Source organism: Epinephelus fuscoguttatus, linkage group LG11, assembly GCF_011397635.1.
Source record: "Epinephelus fuscoguttatus linkage group LG11, E.fuscoguttatus.final_Chr_v1".
Classification (NCBI taxonomy): domain Eukaryota; kingdom Metazoa; phylum Chordata; class Actinopteri; order Perciformes; family Serranidae; genus Epinephelus; species Epinephelus fuscoguttatus.
The window spans coordinates 24,213,163-24,227,374 of NC_064762.1; the positions used below are offsets into that span (position 1 = coordinate 24,213,163).

General features: G+C 41.0%; 1 protein-coding gene across 1 annotated transcript in view; it reads left to right on the plus strand.

Annotated features, from left to right (window-relative positions):
- lama2 (laminin, alpha 2) overlaps nt 1-14,212 on the plus strand; it is a 325,147-nt gene that overhangs the window by 294,480 nt on the left and 16,455 nt on the right. Inside the window, exons 61-64 of the mRNA XM_049589718.1 lie at nt 3,715-3,866; nt 3,999-4,175; nt 7,563-7,752; nt 11,317-11,403. Of these exons, the coding sequence (XP_049445675.1) occupies nt 3,715-3,866; nt 3,999-4,175; nt 7,563-7,752; nt 11,317-11,403 (606 nt within the window). The remainder of the gene's footprint in view (nt 1-3,714; nt 3,867-3,998; nt 4,176-7,562; nt 7,753-11,316; nt 11,404-14,212) is intronic.

The following is a 14,212-nucleotide window of genomic DNA, read 5'->3' on the forward strand; positions in this document are numbered from 1 at the left end:
AAACAAAAGTGTACAAGAAACATTGTGTTAGCTCTGAGGTTTGATGATACCAAACAGTTTTAAAATGAAGACATTAGATTAGATTGATTCATTAATATTGAACAAACAAGACAAACCCAGCTTTGCCCTGTCTGTATTCTGCACTGATTCCAGTTGTACGGCAACACTGGAGCATGAAACCCAGAGCCAAAATATAATCATACTTGTATGAACTTCAAAAGCTGAAAGATTTAAAATATTGAAGGTGGTTTTGCGTGAGATGTTTTTTACGTGTGTGTTTTACATGTGATTTTCATGTGAACATGTCGGTCTTTGCACGTGTGCTAGCTCTGCACTGTGTTCCATATTTGGTTTCCTGATTGTATGTCTACGTGTCTGTATGTGTGTACGTTTCCCGCAGTGTTTGAATTCATGTGTGTGTGCAAGTTCATCTGTGATAGTCTGCCTTTGTCTGTATGTGTGACATGTGTCTGCATCTGTGCACCTGTGTGTGTGTGTGTGCCTTTGTATCTGTGCGAGCGTGTGTGAGTGTGTGTGTGCGAGGCGGCGCAGCGAGAGGCATGTTGTAGCTACATCTCAGTTCAATTTGTCCCCGACCTCAAATTGAAATTCCATTTTCAGGTGGTAAATTGTCTCCCACTTCGCCCTCTGGCACACAGTGAATTAAAATTCAAATTAGCCTGACCCTGCACCACTGCTCTCTAGCACCTCTCTGTCTGTCTCTCTCTTTCTCTCTCCCCCTGTCTCTATCTCACTCGCTGTTTTGCTCTCTGCCCTCTCATCTCTTCCCCCTATTATCCTCTCCTCTCTGTTCCTCTCATCTCTTGTTATCCTTTCCTCCCCGCTCTCCTCTCCACTCCTCTCCTACCTCTCTTATTTCCCCCACAGTTTCTCTCTGTATACCCCTGCACCTCTCCCTACTCATCTCCCCTTTCGCCTTTGACTTTTCTCCGCTATTTAATCCCCAGTTTCTCCTCCCTCCTGTTTGTCTTTTCTCTTCCCTTCAATTCTTATCTGTCTGTTTTTTTCCCCCGTCCTTCCTTTCTCCTCTTCTCCTCTTACCGACAAACATGTAAAGAATTGTGACATGCAGGAGGTGGACAAGTTTAATCCGAGTTGGCCACATAATATTTATAAAGTGATGAATTACATCGTAAAAAAATCAGCTGAACTTTGATTATTTAGATACTTATTCCAAAAAATGTATGCAGGGAGCAACTACCACTGACAACTTTCTATTCAGGAACACCTGCAGCCATATTCACAAAGCTTGTGAGTACAAAGAGTTGCTCCTAGTGATGAAATTCTAAGAAAGTTCTTCAAATCCTGATGTTTTCTAAGAATTTCCTCTTACAGTTAAGACTAGATTCTGGTTGAGATAAAGGTTATTTGGGGCGTCGGTGGCTTAGTGGTAGAGCAGGCGCCCCATGTATAAGGCTGTTGCCGCAGCGGCGCGGGTTCGACTCCAGCCTGTGGCCCTTTGCTGCATGTCACTCCCTCTCTCTCTCCCTCCCTTCACACTCATCTGTCCTATCCATTAAAGGCTTAAAAATGCCCAAAAAATATCTTTAAAAAAAAAAAAAAAGATAAAGGTTATTCACAAAGCATCTTAGCCCTTAAGAGAGCTCCTAAGGTAAAAAACTGTTAATAGTAGGGAGGAGGACTTTTAGGGCCTTAAGTGTCTTAAACCAGTGGTTTCCATCTGGTCCAGCCACGAGGTCCAGATTTCCCCTTAGTCATTAGTCCATGCAGTTACATATATTTACAGTGTTTTCACACTTTGTCCTTTCCAGCCGTCTAAATGGAGTCAGAGCGGTGACTCAGCATTTTTTCCACATATGTGAACACTCCAAGAGAACTCAGACCCTTCTGAAGCGAATGTTTTCTGAGTTTGGTTCGCTTCAGGTCTGCAGTCAACACAAAGCGCTCCTGGTTCGCTTTGCTCTTCGTCATTGTATTTAGCCCTCTAGATCACATGCTGTTGCACTGGGAAGCTTGAAAAAAACAGATGAAACCACGTCAGCCTGTGACACTTGCAAGGACGCAGAACGGGGAGATGTTTGGGCCACAGAAGATACTGCACGTCTCCAGATGTGGAATGTAGAATACATCAAACAGCAACAGTCTACAGCACAGAAACGCTAAGGTTTTCCTCCAATTTTAAGTTCATCTGAAAGCGAGGGGTTTCATAACTGCAATGCAGTGACAAAACTATGTCAATATATATTATATGTAGTGTGAACAGAAAGAGGACTGAGGCCCCATCAGAGCTGAAGTTGACCAGAAATAGAACTGACAATGTGAACTGAAAAAGAACTGAGTTCCTTTTCTGTTGGACCACTTTTTGGTCCGCTTTGGGAGGAGTTTGGTTCGGTATAGATTTAGTGTCATACTTGTTGTTCATTCACTCTACAGCAGGTAACAACACTTCAAAATAAAAGCTTTGTGCCGGAAACTAAATGTACTTAAATGAAGTCTGTTTTTTACAAATTGAACACGTTTGCGAGTCACTTGCACACCATTCACAGTGGACCCATGACCCACTTCTGGAACCCGACCCACTGGAGAAAATGGTGGAAATACAAAGGGGTGGGAGAAATATTCTTCAAACCCTGGATGACATTGAGTAAATAAAACGCCACAGATTAGATGGTGCAGGGATTATGTTTGTGGTCGATCTCATTAGAGATGCGCTCACATCTCCCACCCAACACAAAACTGGTATAACGCCAGAAATGAAAGTGATAACAGCACAAGATAATTGGCAACTGGACAAATGCAACAGTGCAGCAGTGATGACTTGGGTCTCTCTCAGTCTTCCATCAGCAGAGTGATCGCACAAACAAATAGAGATTTCACTGTCTCATATTACGACACAGGTTATTTTATTTCAGCTAGGTGACCTTGCAGGTTCTGTGACAATGCATCATACCTGGCAGCGGGGTCGAACACATCTCCTCGCTAAAGAAGAAGTTTCTGTCCCTTACTTGCTCAGAGTTGCGCTGAGAACCACCTAAGCTAGGACTCCTTGTTAGAAATTTTTAGGCAAAGTTAGGAGCTCTCTGAGAGTGTTCTCAGAAGATTTGTGAATATATACCGTCAAGAATGAGCATTCACTCCCAGCTTTTAGTTTTTTTTACAATTCCACTTTAGGTTATTCCCAGGAAGCGATCCTTACTCTGATTCTTATTGCCATTTTTATTCATGATTTTATAATTGCAGTTCTGTTTACTTCTGACCTTGTGAGATATTTTATGTTATCAGTTTCATGTTTGTGATAAGTAACACTGTTATTACTGCCTACCTTGGCCAGGAGACTCTCGAAAATAGCTTTTTTTTTAATCTCTTGAAGGTTTTCTTGGTTAAAAAAAAGGTTATATTAGAAATAAACACACCCACACTGACATGGGGCTTTCATTACATCGGTGTAGATGGTTATAATAACTTTTGCTCAACATCAAACTGTTCAGTATATAATAGTCTACATACAGTATAATAGCTCCTTCACACTAGCCTTTTCAGTCAGTATTTTTTGGACGAATTGGCTTTTTAGGTGGTATATACACTGTATAAGTATTGTGAAATTCAAAGCCCTTCTCTCGTAAATCAGCCTGAGCTTCTCCATTTAATCTCCTCTCTCCGGCTCTGTGTCCTGAGAGCGGTACGGATGCTCAGATTTCCACAGCTAATAAAGTTTATCTCCTACTCCTGCAGCCCTACCTCTCAGTCATGCTGAACAAAGGTTCTCTAGAGGTCTTGGTGTTCACCGGCCACCACAGTCCACGTCGTGTCATCAGGCGACCTGAGCATGGCATACTGCATGATGGGAGAGAGCACTCACTGCGCATAGAGAGGCTTCCTGGCAGGTTGGTGTTGTGTGTCTATTCAGTTTATGTCCATACCTGGGCAACATAATCTGTTTTCTCTTGAAGTCTTTTACACTGCATGATCAATTTAACACTTCCTGTGTGCCTGTCTCTGTGGGCGCATTTCCTCAGATCTTTCGCAGTTCAGGTGGACGAGGAGCCCAAAAGGGAGGCAGCGCTTCCCAACGACCAGCCAGTGAGCCTGCAGCGCATCTTCCTTGGTGGTATTCCCGCAGAAGTAGAGCAGACATCCAACAGAGCCAACGTCCCATTCCAGGGATGTATATGGAATCTCATGGTCAACGCTGTGTACGTATCATCTCGTCTATGGCTCAGTCTCATTACACCCCTTGCCTCTACCACTTATTCTTCCATTTTGTGCGTTCATGTCTAGGGTTAGGGTGTCTCTAGGGTATCCCTTCTTGTTGGGATAGAGGGGTAAAGCAAAGTGTTGGAGCTACATGGCCCTCCAAACAAAAGTGCTTTGCTCTTGAGGACTCATGCCAACAGTTGATAGTGTGAAACTTACGATGTGCACAAATCGTGAGCATCCTTGCTTTCCTATCTCCATCAGATAAATGGCAAACGTCATTGTGATAATACCATTGTTGCCATTCGATTCTACTTCTACGTAAACACCATTGATGTCTTCTGATGAGGTATTATGGTCTTGAAAGCTTGTCCCATATTGTAGGAGAAGATTCCAACCGCTACCCCTTGTAACTTTTTTCTGAGGGGCAAAGGGACGTTTAGGAGCAGGGGTAAAAATAAGACATGGGATTGGACCTGTATATTCAGTCAGATGTCTATGAACTGAAACCCAGAGCTAAAATTAGCTTTTTCTTGAATCTGAAATATAGCTGGGTAATTTGGAGTGGTGCACTTGGTCTTATTCTTCTTATTAAATTGAAATGTAGAGTGTGTTCTGGGGGCATGATCATGCTTTGGTCTTTTTGAAGTATCAGTGTTTGAACAGAGTAGAGAGGTTTTTGTAAAAGCTCCTAACACTTAGCAGTACGTCATAGTACGGTGACCTGAAAAACTGTGAGTGTGTATTGTTGCAGTGGCCATTTCAAAGTAAGTTTTATTTTTCAATTAACCATTAACATCCACTTCTTTCCTCCGTGTCTTCAAACTTCTTGTAGCTGAATCACACCAAAAACTAGTGACTGACCTTTTTTGCCATGAGTTTGTTTTTCCATCAGAACCAATCACATTCTGTGTTATGATCTGATCAGATGAAAATGTCTTTAAAATAACTGAAACCATTTCTTTGCTTTTGATCCATCCACAGAATAATATGGTTCTGACATGACAAGATAAATACCGAGCAAAAGAACAGAGTCAGCTTTTGATTTTGGATATTTCTCTGCCCTGCCTTCCACCATGTTGAAACACTGACACAGGCAAAACTGACCAACTTACTTTACCTCTGTAAACTTGAACTGTTCACCTTAAATGCACTGTATTAATACTCATTCTTAAGACTGTGCAGCTTTCCCTCACTGTCCTAATGTTTATCCAATAATGTTTTCTGGCAGTGGACGACAGGCCCTCATTTTGACCTCATATACTGTTGGGTTAAAGCGTCGTTAATGTGATTGCAAGAGGTCACAATAATGCTGTTGATGATGATGATGATAAAGCCAGCGCCTCTTTCTGCCTGAACAGCAGTAATAGAGCTGTCCAACATCATAAACATACTCATAACTCAAATTACACTCCTCTCTCATCTTTGTGTGTTTATGTTTGTGTCTGTTTGTCTATCGCTCACCTCATTTCAACCCTCTCACCCTGCCACTGTAACTATCTATTTGATATACATCTGTCTGAGTCTTTATTGTTTTTTGTGTGTATTTCCTGTGGCTGTTCTTGAAGCACCCATCATGATAGAAGCTACCTTACGTATATTGTTTGGGTGCTATTCCTGAATAACTCCTACTATACTTCATTTTCCTAGTGCTAATACATAATCACACCATGGTAATAGGAACCTTGTCAGTGAGTGCACTGTGGCCCTGACTCTTGCAAAGATGTGTAAAGACACACAAAACAAATTGTAGACGCAGTGTAAAATACTGAATACAAAGTGCAAGGAATCATGAAGATATCCAGATATGCTCTGGATGGCACGAATTGCCACAGCTGAAAGCCACTAATTACGATAGTCAGTTCGGTCTGAGGATTCAGTGTTGGGGCCATGACACACCAAGCCAGCGGCCAGTTGTTAGTCAACCATCATCCTAGTTTTTGCTGTGTGTGTGCGTAATTGTTTGTGTTGTGGGCAAGTGCATGGTAGATCCTCTGTTCTTTCAACATCAGGTTATGTTGTTGATGTGCTAACTGTCTCAATAGCTTCTTGAGTCTGTCGTGTCTGACTTCTGGTTTCCCTTTTTGAATGATAAATACAGACTATGGCAGCCTGCTGGTGTCGAGACTTATTTCCTCTCATGCAGGCGCAGAACATACGTGCTAGTTGGCCATCGGCTGTAGACTTTGTGGTGTGTTCAAGTGCAGCTTTTTGGCTGAGACACAAGCAAAGTGAGGAGTCTCAACAGTCGTTCTTTTGTCGCCAGTAGTTTTCTGATGTTGGTTTGGTGTGTTTAGGCCTTTCAAGATTTGTCTTAGGGATGCACCGATATAGATTTTTTCAACTGATACGGATAACTGATAATGACCTGCTTCTCACGGCCAATACGATAACCGATAATTTCACATTTTTGTATATTGAAAAGAAGTGTATAGCCTGTAGTTTGTGTATAACTGAGGGTAAAAAGGGCTAAGATGTAGTTAGAAAATATGGATGATTTAATATTCCATTTTTATAAACATACCCAGGTGCTGTCTCACCATCCCATGATACACTAGCCTACATCTACCAAGTACAATAGCAATGCGCTGTTGATTCAACTCCCACGTTAACATGGAACTCAGACAAACAAGCAGCTGTGTCTCACACACACACACAGCCAGAGAGGTTGCTAACTGTAGCATTACATAGCTAGCGGTTATGAATAAGTTTAACAACAGGGTCCAGCCTTTTAAAAGCTTGGTGTTGGATGTAAGCTGCTGCTGCTAATTAGCTTGTGCTAACACTCTGGAGACGGTCCTTCAGCACTGTGTCTAAGCTGTTCGGCAGTCGGAGATTAGATCCTTGGTGCAATCCTGTTGTCTTCCTCTAGAACTGTGAAAGGCGTCCACTCTAGACAGCATGCTTCAGTTGTTGATGTTCTTCTTCTCTGTGTTTATGGGCGACTCTAAAACCAAGTTTAAAGGTACATGTACCACCACCCACTGTGTCGAATGTGTAGATGCTGCCCATGTTAAGTCTATGAAAGCAGTCTAGCTTTGTAATGTCTGTGCTATTTATCAGCTATAGTTTTTATTATCGCGATAATGCATAATTATTAAAATGTCCCATTACTGGCCGACAATTTATTGGCCCGATACATATCATGCATCCCTTTGTCTGTACATGTGATGAACAACTTTACTGTGTGCAACAAGGTTAAGTAGACACAAGCAGAGCCCCTCAGTGAAGTTCGTGCTCTTAAAGGAAGCCGAAAATCGACTTCCTGTAGCGATTAGTCCAAACACAGAAACAGCTCTCTGTAATTTTAGCTCATTCTGATGCGTCTGCTCCTGTCTGTGTCAGCTAATCAGTCAAGAAAATGTAACTGTCCGTCCATCTCTCAGTCTCTCAGATTTCTCCCTGCCCGTGTCCTTTGAGAATGCTGAAATCGGACAGTGCCCCAACCTCGCCCCTGAGCCACCTCTACCTCTTCTGCCAGATGTAGAGGAGCCCGAGAAGGAAAAGGAGGACTTGAAGCCACTCACTCCTCCACTGACCCCAGCCACCACTACACCACCTCCAGGTCTTCCTGCTGTAAGTGGCTCAAATTAACGTGGGAAAACACACACACGCATTTGGACTATTTAACTCTAATGGGCATAACGTTCATCATTATATTTTTCAACAGAAGGTTTTCAGGTTTTAAAAATAAATGAAATATGTAGTTAAGTAAGGGATACTTATTAAACCAGAGGGTTTTTATTTACAGTTATATGATAGCCAATACTTTTGTTTAGGTGCTGTTGGCACATGTACCTACACAGAGAAAGCACACATATTGCACATATGATACACATATGGAGATGCAATGCAGTAAAAGGAAGCACATACACCAACATGGACACACAGTTACTGAAGCGCACATGTCCTTCTCCACCATATTATTGTTTTTTTGTTTTTTTTTCTGACTGTTATTCACACATACTCACACAAACACACGCCTATTTCTCTCTGTTGAAATGCAGCCATGGCCTCGCCCTGTTAGCTTAGCGCTTCATCACATATCAGTTGTACAGTCCATTAACTCTTCTTTATAGTCCCTTTAGCCTTGAGCCACTAAACTCCACCTCTGGCAGCCTGTCATACGGTGCGGAGTCACGGCGCTACGCTACGCTAACTGTGCATGCCATTTATGTTTTATGAGCCCACGGGAGCCAAAGCACTCTCAGCTAACACTTAGCTACTATGCTAAGAGGCTGGTAGGTAGTGAGTCATTCACATCATGCCCTTAGCGTTAGGATAGGCAATATATATTTCATATATTTAATATATTATGAGCCTTACAGCAGTCATAGTTTATCAGTTACCCAGTTACCTGCTAAACTACACCTCTAAAAGGACATTGATCATGAAGCACAGAGCCAAAGAGCTGTCCCAGCTTCTCTATAACCCTGTGGTCTGTTGCTTTATGGGCTGTAAGTTCATCTGTTTTATGATACAGAGTAGACTACAGGGTGAGAGAAGCCATAGCTCTATATTATAACCAAGGCTGAAGGTAAGTTTTCATCTTATTTCAGTGAGTAATTATTGTTATAATTCATGTCTTGTTGGGTGTTTTGTTTATGTTGATCTTGTTGACTCTTGGAACAGCTAAATAAACTATACAAGCTTCACCAGACTTCAGAGGAAAATGGGAGATATTTTTAAAAACCATTAAAGTCTTTAGAGGATATTACATTTCCTCCACCAACATCACTGTTTGCAGCTTACAGAGAACCACTGAACCTGTTTACTCCTGGTATTAACTGTGTCTTGGGTGATCCAGTTACAAGTGGACAGTTTCAAGTCTGTCTGTTCAAACTTGGCATTAGAAAGCATATCCACGTCTCAAGTGATCACTTATGTTTGGGTCTCACCGCCCTGCTCTGTATGCAGATAAACAGGTACATTTTCTGTTTGCAAAGACCAAATTCGTTCTTGTTTTTAACCAGTAGTAGTTAATAAACTACGGTTACAATCGTTCAAATAAAGTAGCTGCTGTTACATAAAGGAGCTAAAGTACAGTTATTATAAAGTTAAATAGAGCACGGTTATAATTAAGTATAATTAGCACTATTTTAATAAAGCTAAATATTATTCTGATAAATAAAGTGCAGTTATAATGAAGTTAAATAAAGTTGTGTTATAATGAAATGATTCATAGTGGAATCACCGGTGCTTTATTCTAAAGCAGCCAGTTTGTTTCAGGCCCAAAGTGCTGTCAATACTGAAATGTTGCTGCAGGGCTGTTAAACATGACAGTTTATTTACTGTGGGCGTGAACCAATCCAATAGCTCTCCAGTTCATATATTAATACTATTTGTAAGTGGCATTGGTGCTTTATGGTTGCAAAATGCCACAAAATAGGCACAGTCTGGAGCCCTGCAAATACAAAAAAAAACACGCGCCTCACCCAGTGATGCTATCATGAAACTTGTTAAAAGATAAACTGTTGCTACGGTGCTGTTTAACAAGAGAACTTATTTACTGTGGGCAAGAAACAAACTAACAGCTCTTAGGTTCATACATTTGAAATACCTGCAAGTCGCACTGGTGCTCCATGGTCACTAAATGCGCCTAAATAGTTGCAGTCTGGAGCTCTGCTGATACAAAAGCATGCCTCACTTGCTCACACTATCCTTAAACTTGTTAGAAGTTGAACTGTTACCTGTGTGCTGTTAAATATGATGATTTATTCAATATGAAATAAACAAACAGCTCCCCAGTTCATGTATTAATACTATTTGCAAGCCGCACTGGTGCTCCAGGGTTGTAAAATGTGACTTAAGAGCCATAGTCTGGATCCCTGCAGATACAAAAACACATGTGTGATGATGATTTACTCACTGTGAAACAAACTAACAGCTCTCCAGTTCATATATTTATACTATTTGCAAGTTGCACTGGTGCTCCATGGTCACAAAATGCGACTAAATCTGCACATTCTGTAGGCCTGCAGATACAAAAACACACACCTCTGCCAGTGACACTGTCATTAAACACGTTAAAAGACAAACCGTTACAGTGGCACCTTTAAATGTGAGGATTTTTTCACTATGAGCGGGAAACAAATTAACAGCTCTCCAGTTCATATATTAATATTTGCAAATCATGGTAGCAGTACCCACAGTCTAGAGTCCTGAGGATACAAAAATGCACGCCTCACCTGCCTCTCACCCCCCCAATGAGCCCAATGCCAGTGGCTTTAAAAAATGACGTGATCATTTTTCCCCGATTTTCACAATAAAGTCATTTTATACATCCCGCCTGTATCAATATATGATACACTGAGTATAATTGATGTATCACCTTACCCTAATTAATACTTTTTGTGTTGTTGTGCTGTTGCACCATGTGACAGAGCTCTGCACAGAGGTTGCAACATGCATTTTTCATCAACAGCAAGAGAATATTGTTAGACCGAAAAAGTAATCATAAGTTGAATCACAGTTGACAGTCAACAACAGTCTCAGCATGGGCTTGAATAAAGAGACTTCTTTATCTCCCACTTTTCTGTCACAGCATATTCTGTACCTCTGATTCTTGAGATAGATGTGAGCACCAATTTAGAGGTTGAAGAGGCTCGAAAAGAGGCACCTTACAGGCTCCAGTGAACCTCTTAAAGAATGAAATCCTGAATCCTATTTTTCGTTGCGTAATTCTTATTTACTTGATGTTGTAGTTGATGACATCATGACAACTGCCTCTAATTAGCCTTTTAAATCACGGCTCTCTAATTCCCCTCATTCACACTGAAATTCATAACATAGGAGAGATTCTCAGCGCCAGTTCTTTCTGTAGTGACTGGAAACAGACCTTTACTATTTTGGTGTAGAGGTAACAAAATCTAACATGGTCTGAGTCTGACAAGGTGAGAGAACCACATTATTAAATAGTGTACAACGTTCTTACAGTAATTATGCTTCAGTTCTTCGGAGCTGGAGTCTCAAAGTTTCTCCGTTACTTCATTAACCTCTTTGGCCTTTCATGTTTATGACATCTTTGCTTTCCTGTAGCTGATTGGAGGGCTGTGTGCTTGTCATAAACACTGACATCATTCTGGCTCTTTGGCTGCCACTAATTCCCTTCCTTCCCACTCCCTGACTGCTGACCTGCAGGAGGCCACGCCCCCTGCTGCACCTGCCGCCACACCTACTGCTGCTGCTGCCCTGCCCACTGCTAAACAGGAGCCCAGCGCTGAAGTGGTATACACACACACACACACACACACACAAACACACTCGCATATAGTTAACACTGTTTAAGGGTGTACTATGCAAGATCGTTGGTTACTCTTTATTAATAGGCTTGCAGCAAAAGTGATATTAAAAGCCGACCACAGATTCATTATCGTTTGGCATTTAGCCTCGCCATATCTGAGCTTTTTTGGATGCCTGCCGCTTTCAGATTCTGGCACTTGGTCGCTTCCTTTTTATAAAGCTCCAACCTCACCTGAGCCTTGTGGGGGCCCATAAACTTCCCAAGCACAGGAAATAAGAGGGAAGTGGTAAAGTACAGGCAGAGGCCAGAGTCTCTGCAGAAAAATAAACCGCCACACACTTCTAATGACTCATAAGTGATAATTGAGAGGGATTAGTTCTGAGTCTAAATATTGTTTTTAGGGAAATCCTGCATAGTAGATCTTTAAAGGATAAGGCTGGTGATACTCTATATTTTTGTGATTATTAACAAAACCAACAGTTCTACTGACTTCCTTCCTTGCCTGTGGCACTGAGTGGTGGCATAAGGAAGTTACTACAGGCCCAGTTCATGCTAGTATTTAGTTGTGGATGAAGTACACACTTATACAGTACAAGTCTATTTATTTAATTGAATAGTATTTTTTAATAGTTTTCAAAGTGTATGAAAATAAAAATTCTAATTTTGATTTAATGTGAGTTCTTTTTTTAATACAGGCTGACATTCTGAAACACTCACAAGGGCCCATTCTCTGCCTAACCCATTGTTGGAGGGCCTGCTCCACCCCACAGGCCCCATTGCAAGCACACTGTCTATATTTAAGCCACTGGCACTTAGGCACAAGCCTATTGGTCCCTTCTGAAGTTGTAAATATTTAAAAATTGGTCAAAAAATGTCAGCCAAATACTGTAGATTTTCAACAAATTTTACTCTAACAGGGTTAAATAGTGTATTTGTTGGGGATTATTTTAACCCCTTGAGACATGGATAGACAGCAGTTATCTTGTGCTACATTCAGATGCCTTTTACAAGCATTTAAACCTTGCCGAGTGATTTGGATAAAAATTTCCTGCAAATTGCAAGAAAACAGTAAAAAAAAAAAAACATACATATGTGTGTGTATATATATATATATATATATATGTATATATATACATATATATATACAGTGCCCTCCAAAAGTATTGGAACAGTGAGGCCAATTCCTTTATTTTTGTTGTAGACTGAAAATATTTGGGTTTGACATCAAAAGATGAATATGGGACAAGAGATCAACATTTCAGCTTTTATTTCCAGATATTTACATCTGGATCTGATACACAACTTAGAAGATAGCACCTTTTGTTTGAACCCACCCATTTTTCATGAGAGCAAAAGTATTGGAACATGTCACTGACAGGTGTGTTTTGTTGCCCAGGTGTCTCCCAATTACATTGATTATTCAAACAATAAATAGCACTGAATGTCTGAGCTCAGTTTCAGATTGGGTACGATAGATTTTGCCTGTGCAGACTGCATTTAGAGGTGGGACCAACATGAAAACCAGAGAGCTGTCTATGGGTGAAAAAGAAGCAATTGTGAATCTGAGAGAAGATGGACAATCAATCAGAGCCATTGCACAAACATTGGCCATAGCCAGTACAACCATTTGGAATGTCCTGAAGAAGAAAGAAACCACTGGTGTACTAAGCAACAGACGTCGAACAGGTAGACCAAGGAAAACATCAGCAGTTGATGACAGAAACATTGTGAGAGCTGTAAAGAAAGACCCTAAAACAACTGTTAGTGACATCAGCAACAACCTCCAGAGGGCAGGAGTGAAGGTATCACAATCTACTGTTCGCAGAAGACTTCATGAACAAAAGTACAGAGGCTACACCAGAAGATGCAAACCACTCATTAGCAAGAAGAATAGGAAGGCCAGGCTGGAATTTGCCAAAAGGTACAGAGATGAACCTCAAAAATTCTGGGAAAAAGTTTTATGGACTGATGAGACAAAGATTAACTTTTTCCAAAGTGACGGAAAGGTGAAAGTTTGGAGAAAGAAAGGATCTGCTCATGATCCCAACATACAAGCTCATCTGTGAAACACAGTGGAGGTAATGTCATGGCTTGGGCTTGCATGGCTTCTTCTGGGACGGGCTCTTTCATCTTCATTGATGATGTAACACATGATGGCAGCAGCAAAATGAACTCAGAAGTCTACAGAAACATTTTGTCTGCTAATTTAAAGAAAGACGCAACCAAACTGATTGGGAGATCCTTCATCATGCAGCAAGATAACGACCCAAAACACACTGCCAAAACAACAAAGGAGTTCATCAGGGGCAAGAAGTGGAAGGTTTTAGACTGGCCAAGTCAGTCTCCAGACTTAAACCCAATAGAGCATGCATTTTACCTGCTGAAGAGGAGACTGAAGGGAGTAACCCCCCAAAACAAACAACAACTGAAAGAGGCTGCAAAAGCCTGGAAAAGCATCACAAAAGAAGAATGCAAAAGTTTGGTGATGTCAATGGGTCACAGGCTTGATGCAGTTATTGAAAGCAAAGGATTTGCAACTAAATATTAAGTCTCATTCACTTTAATCTATTTTAAGTTTGTGTTCCAATACTTTTGCTCACCTAAAAATTTTGTGTTCCATTACAAATAATGCTATCGTCTAAGTTGTGTATCAGATCCAGATGTAAATACCTGGAAATAAAAGCTGAAATGTTGATCTCTTGTCTCATATTAATCTTCTGATGTCAAACCCAAATGTTTTCAGTCTACAACAAAAGTAAACGAATTGGACTCACTGTTCCAATACTTTTGGAG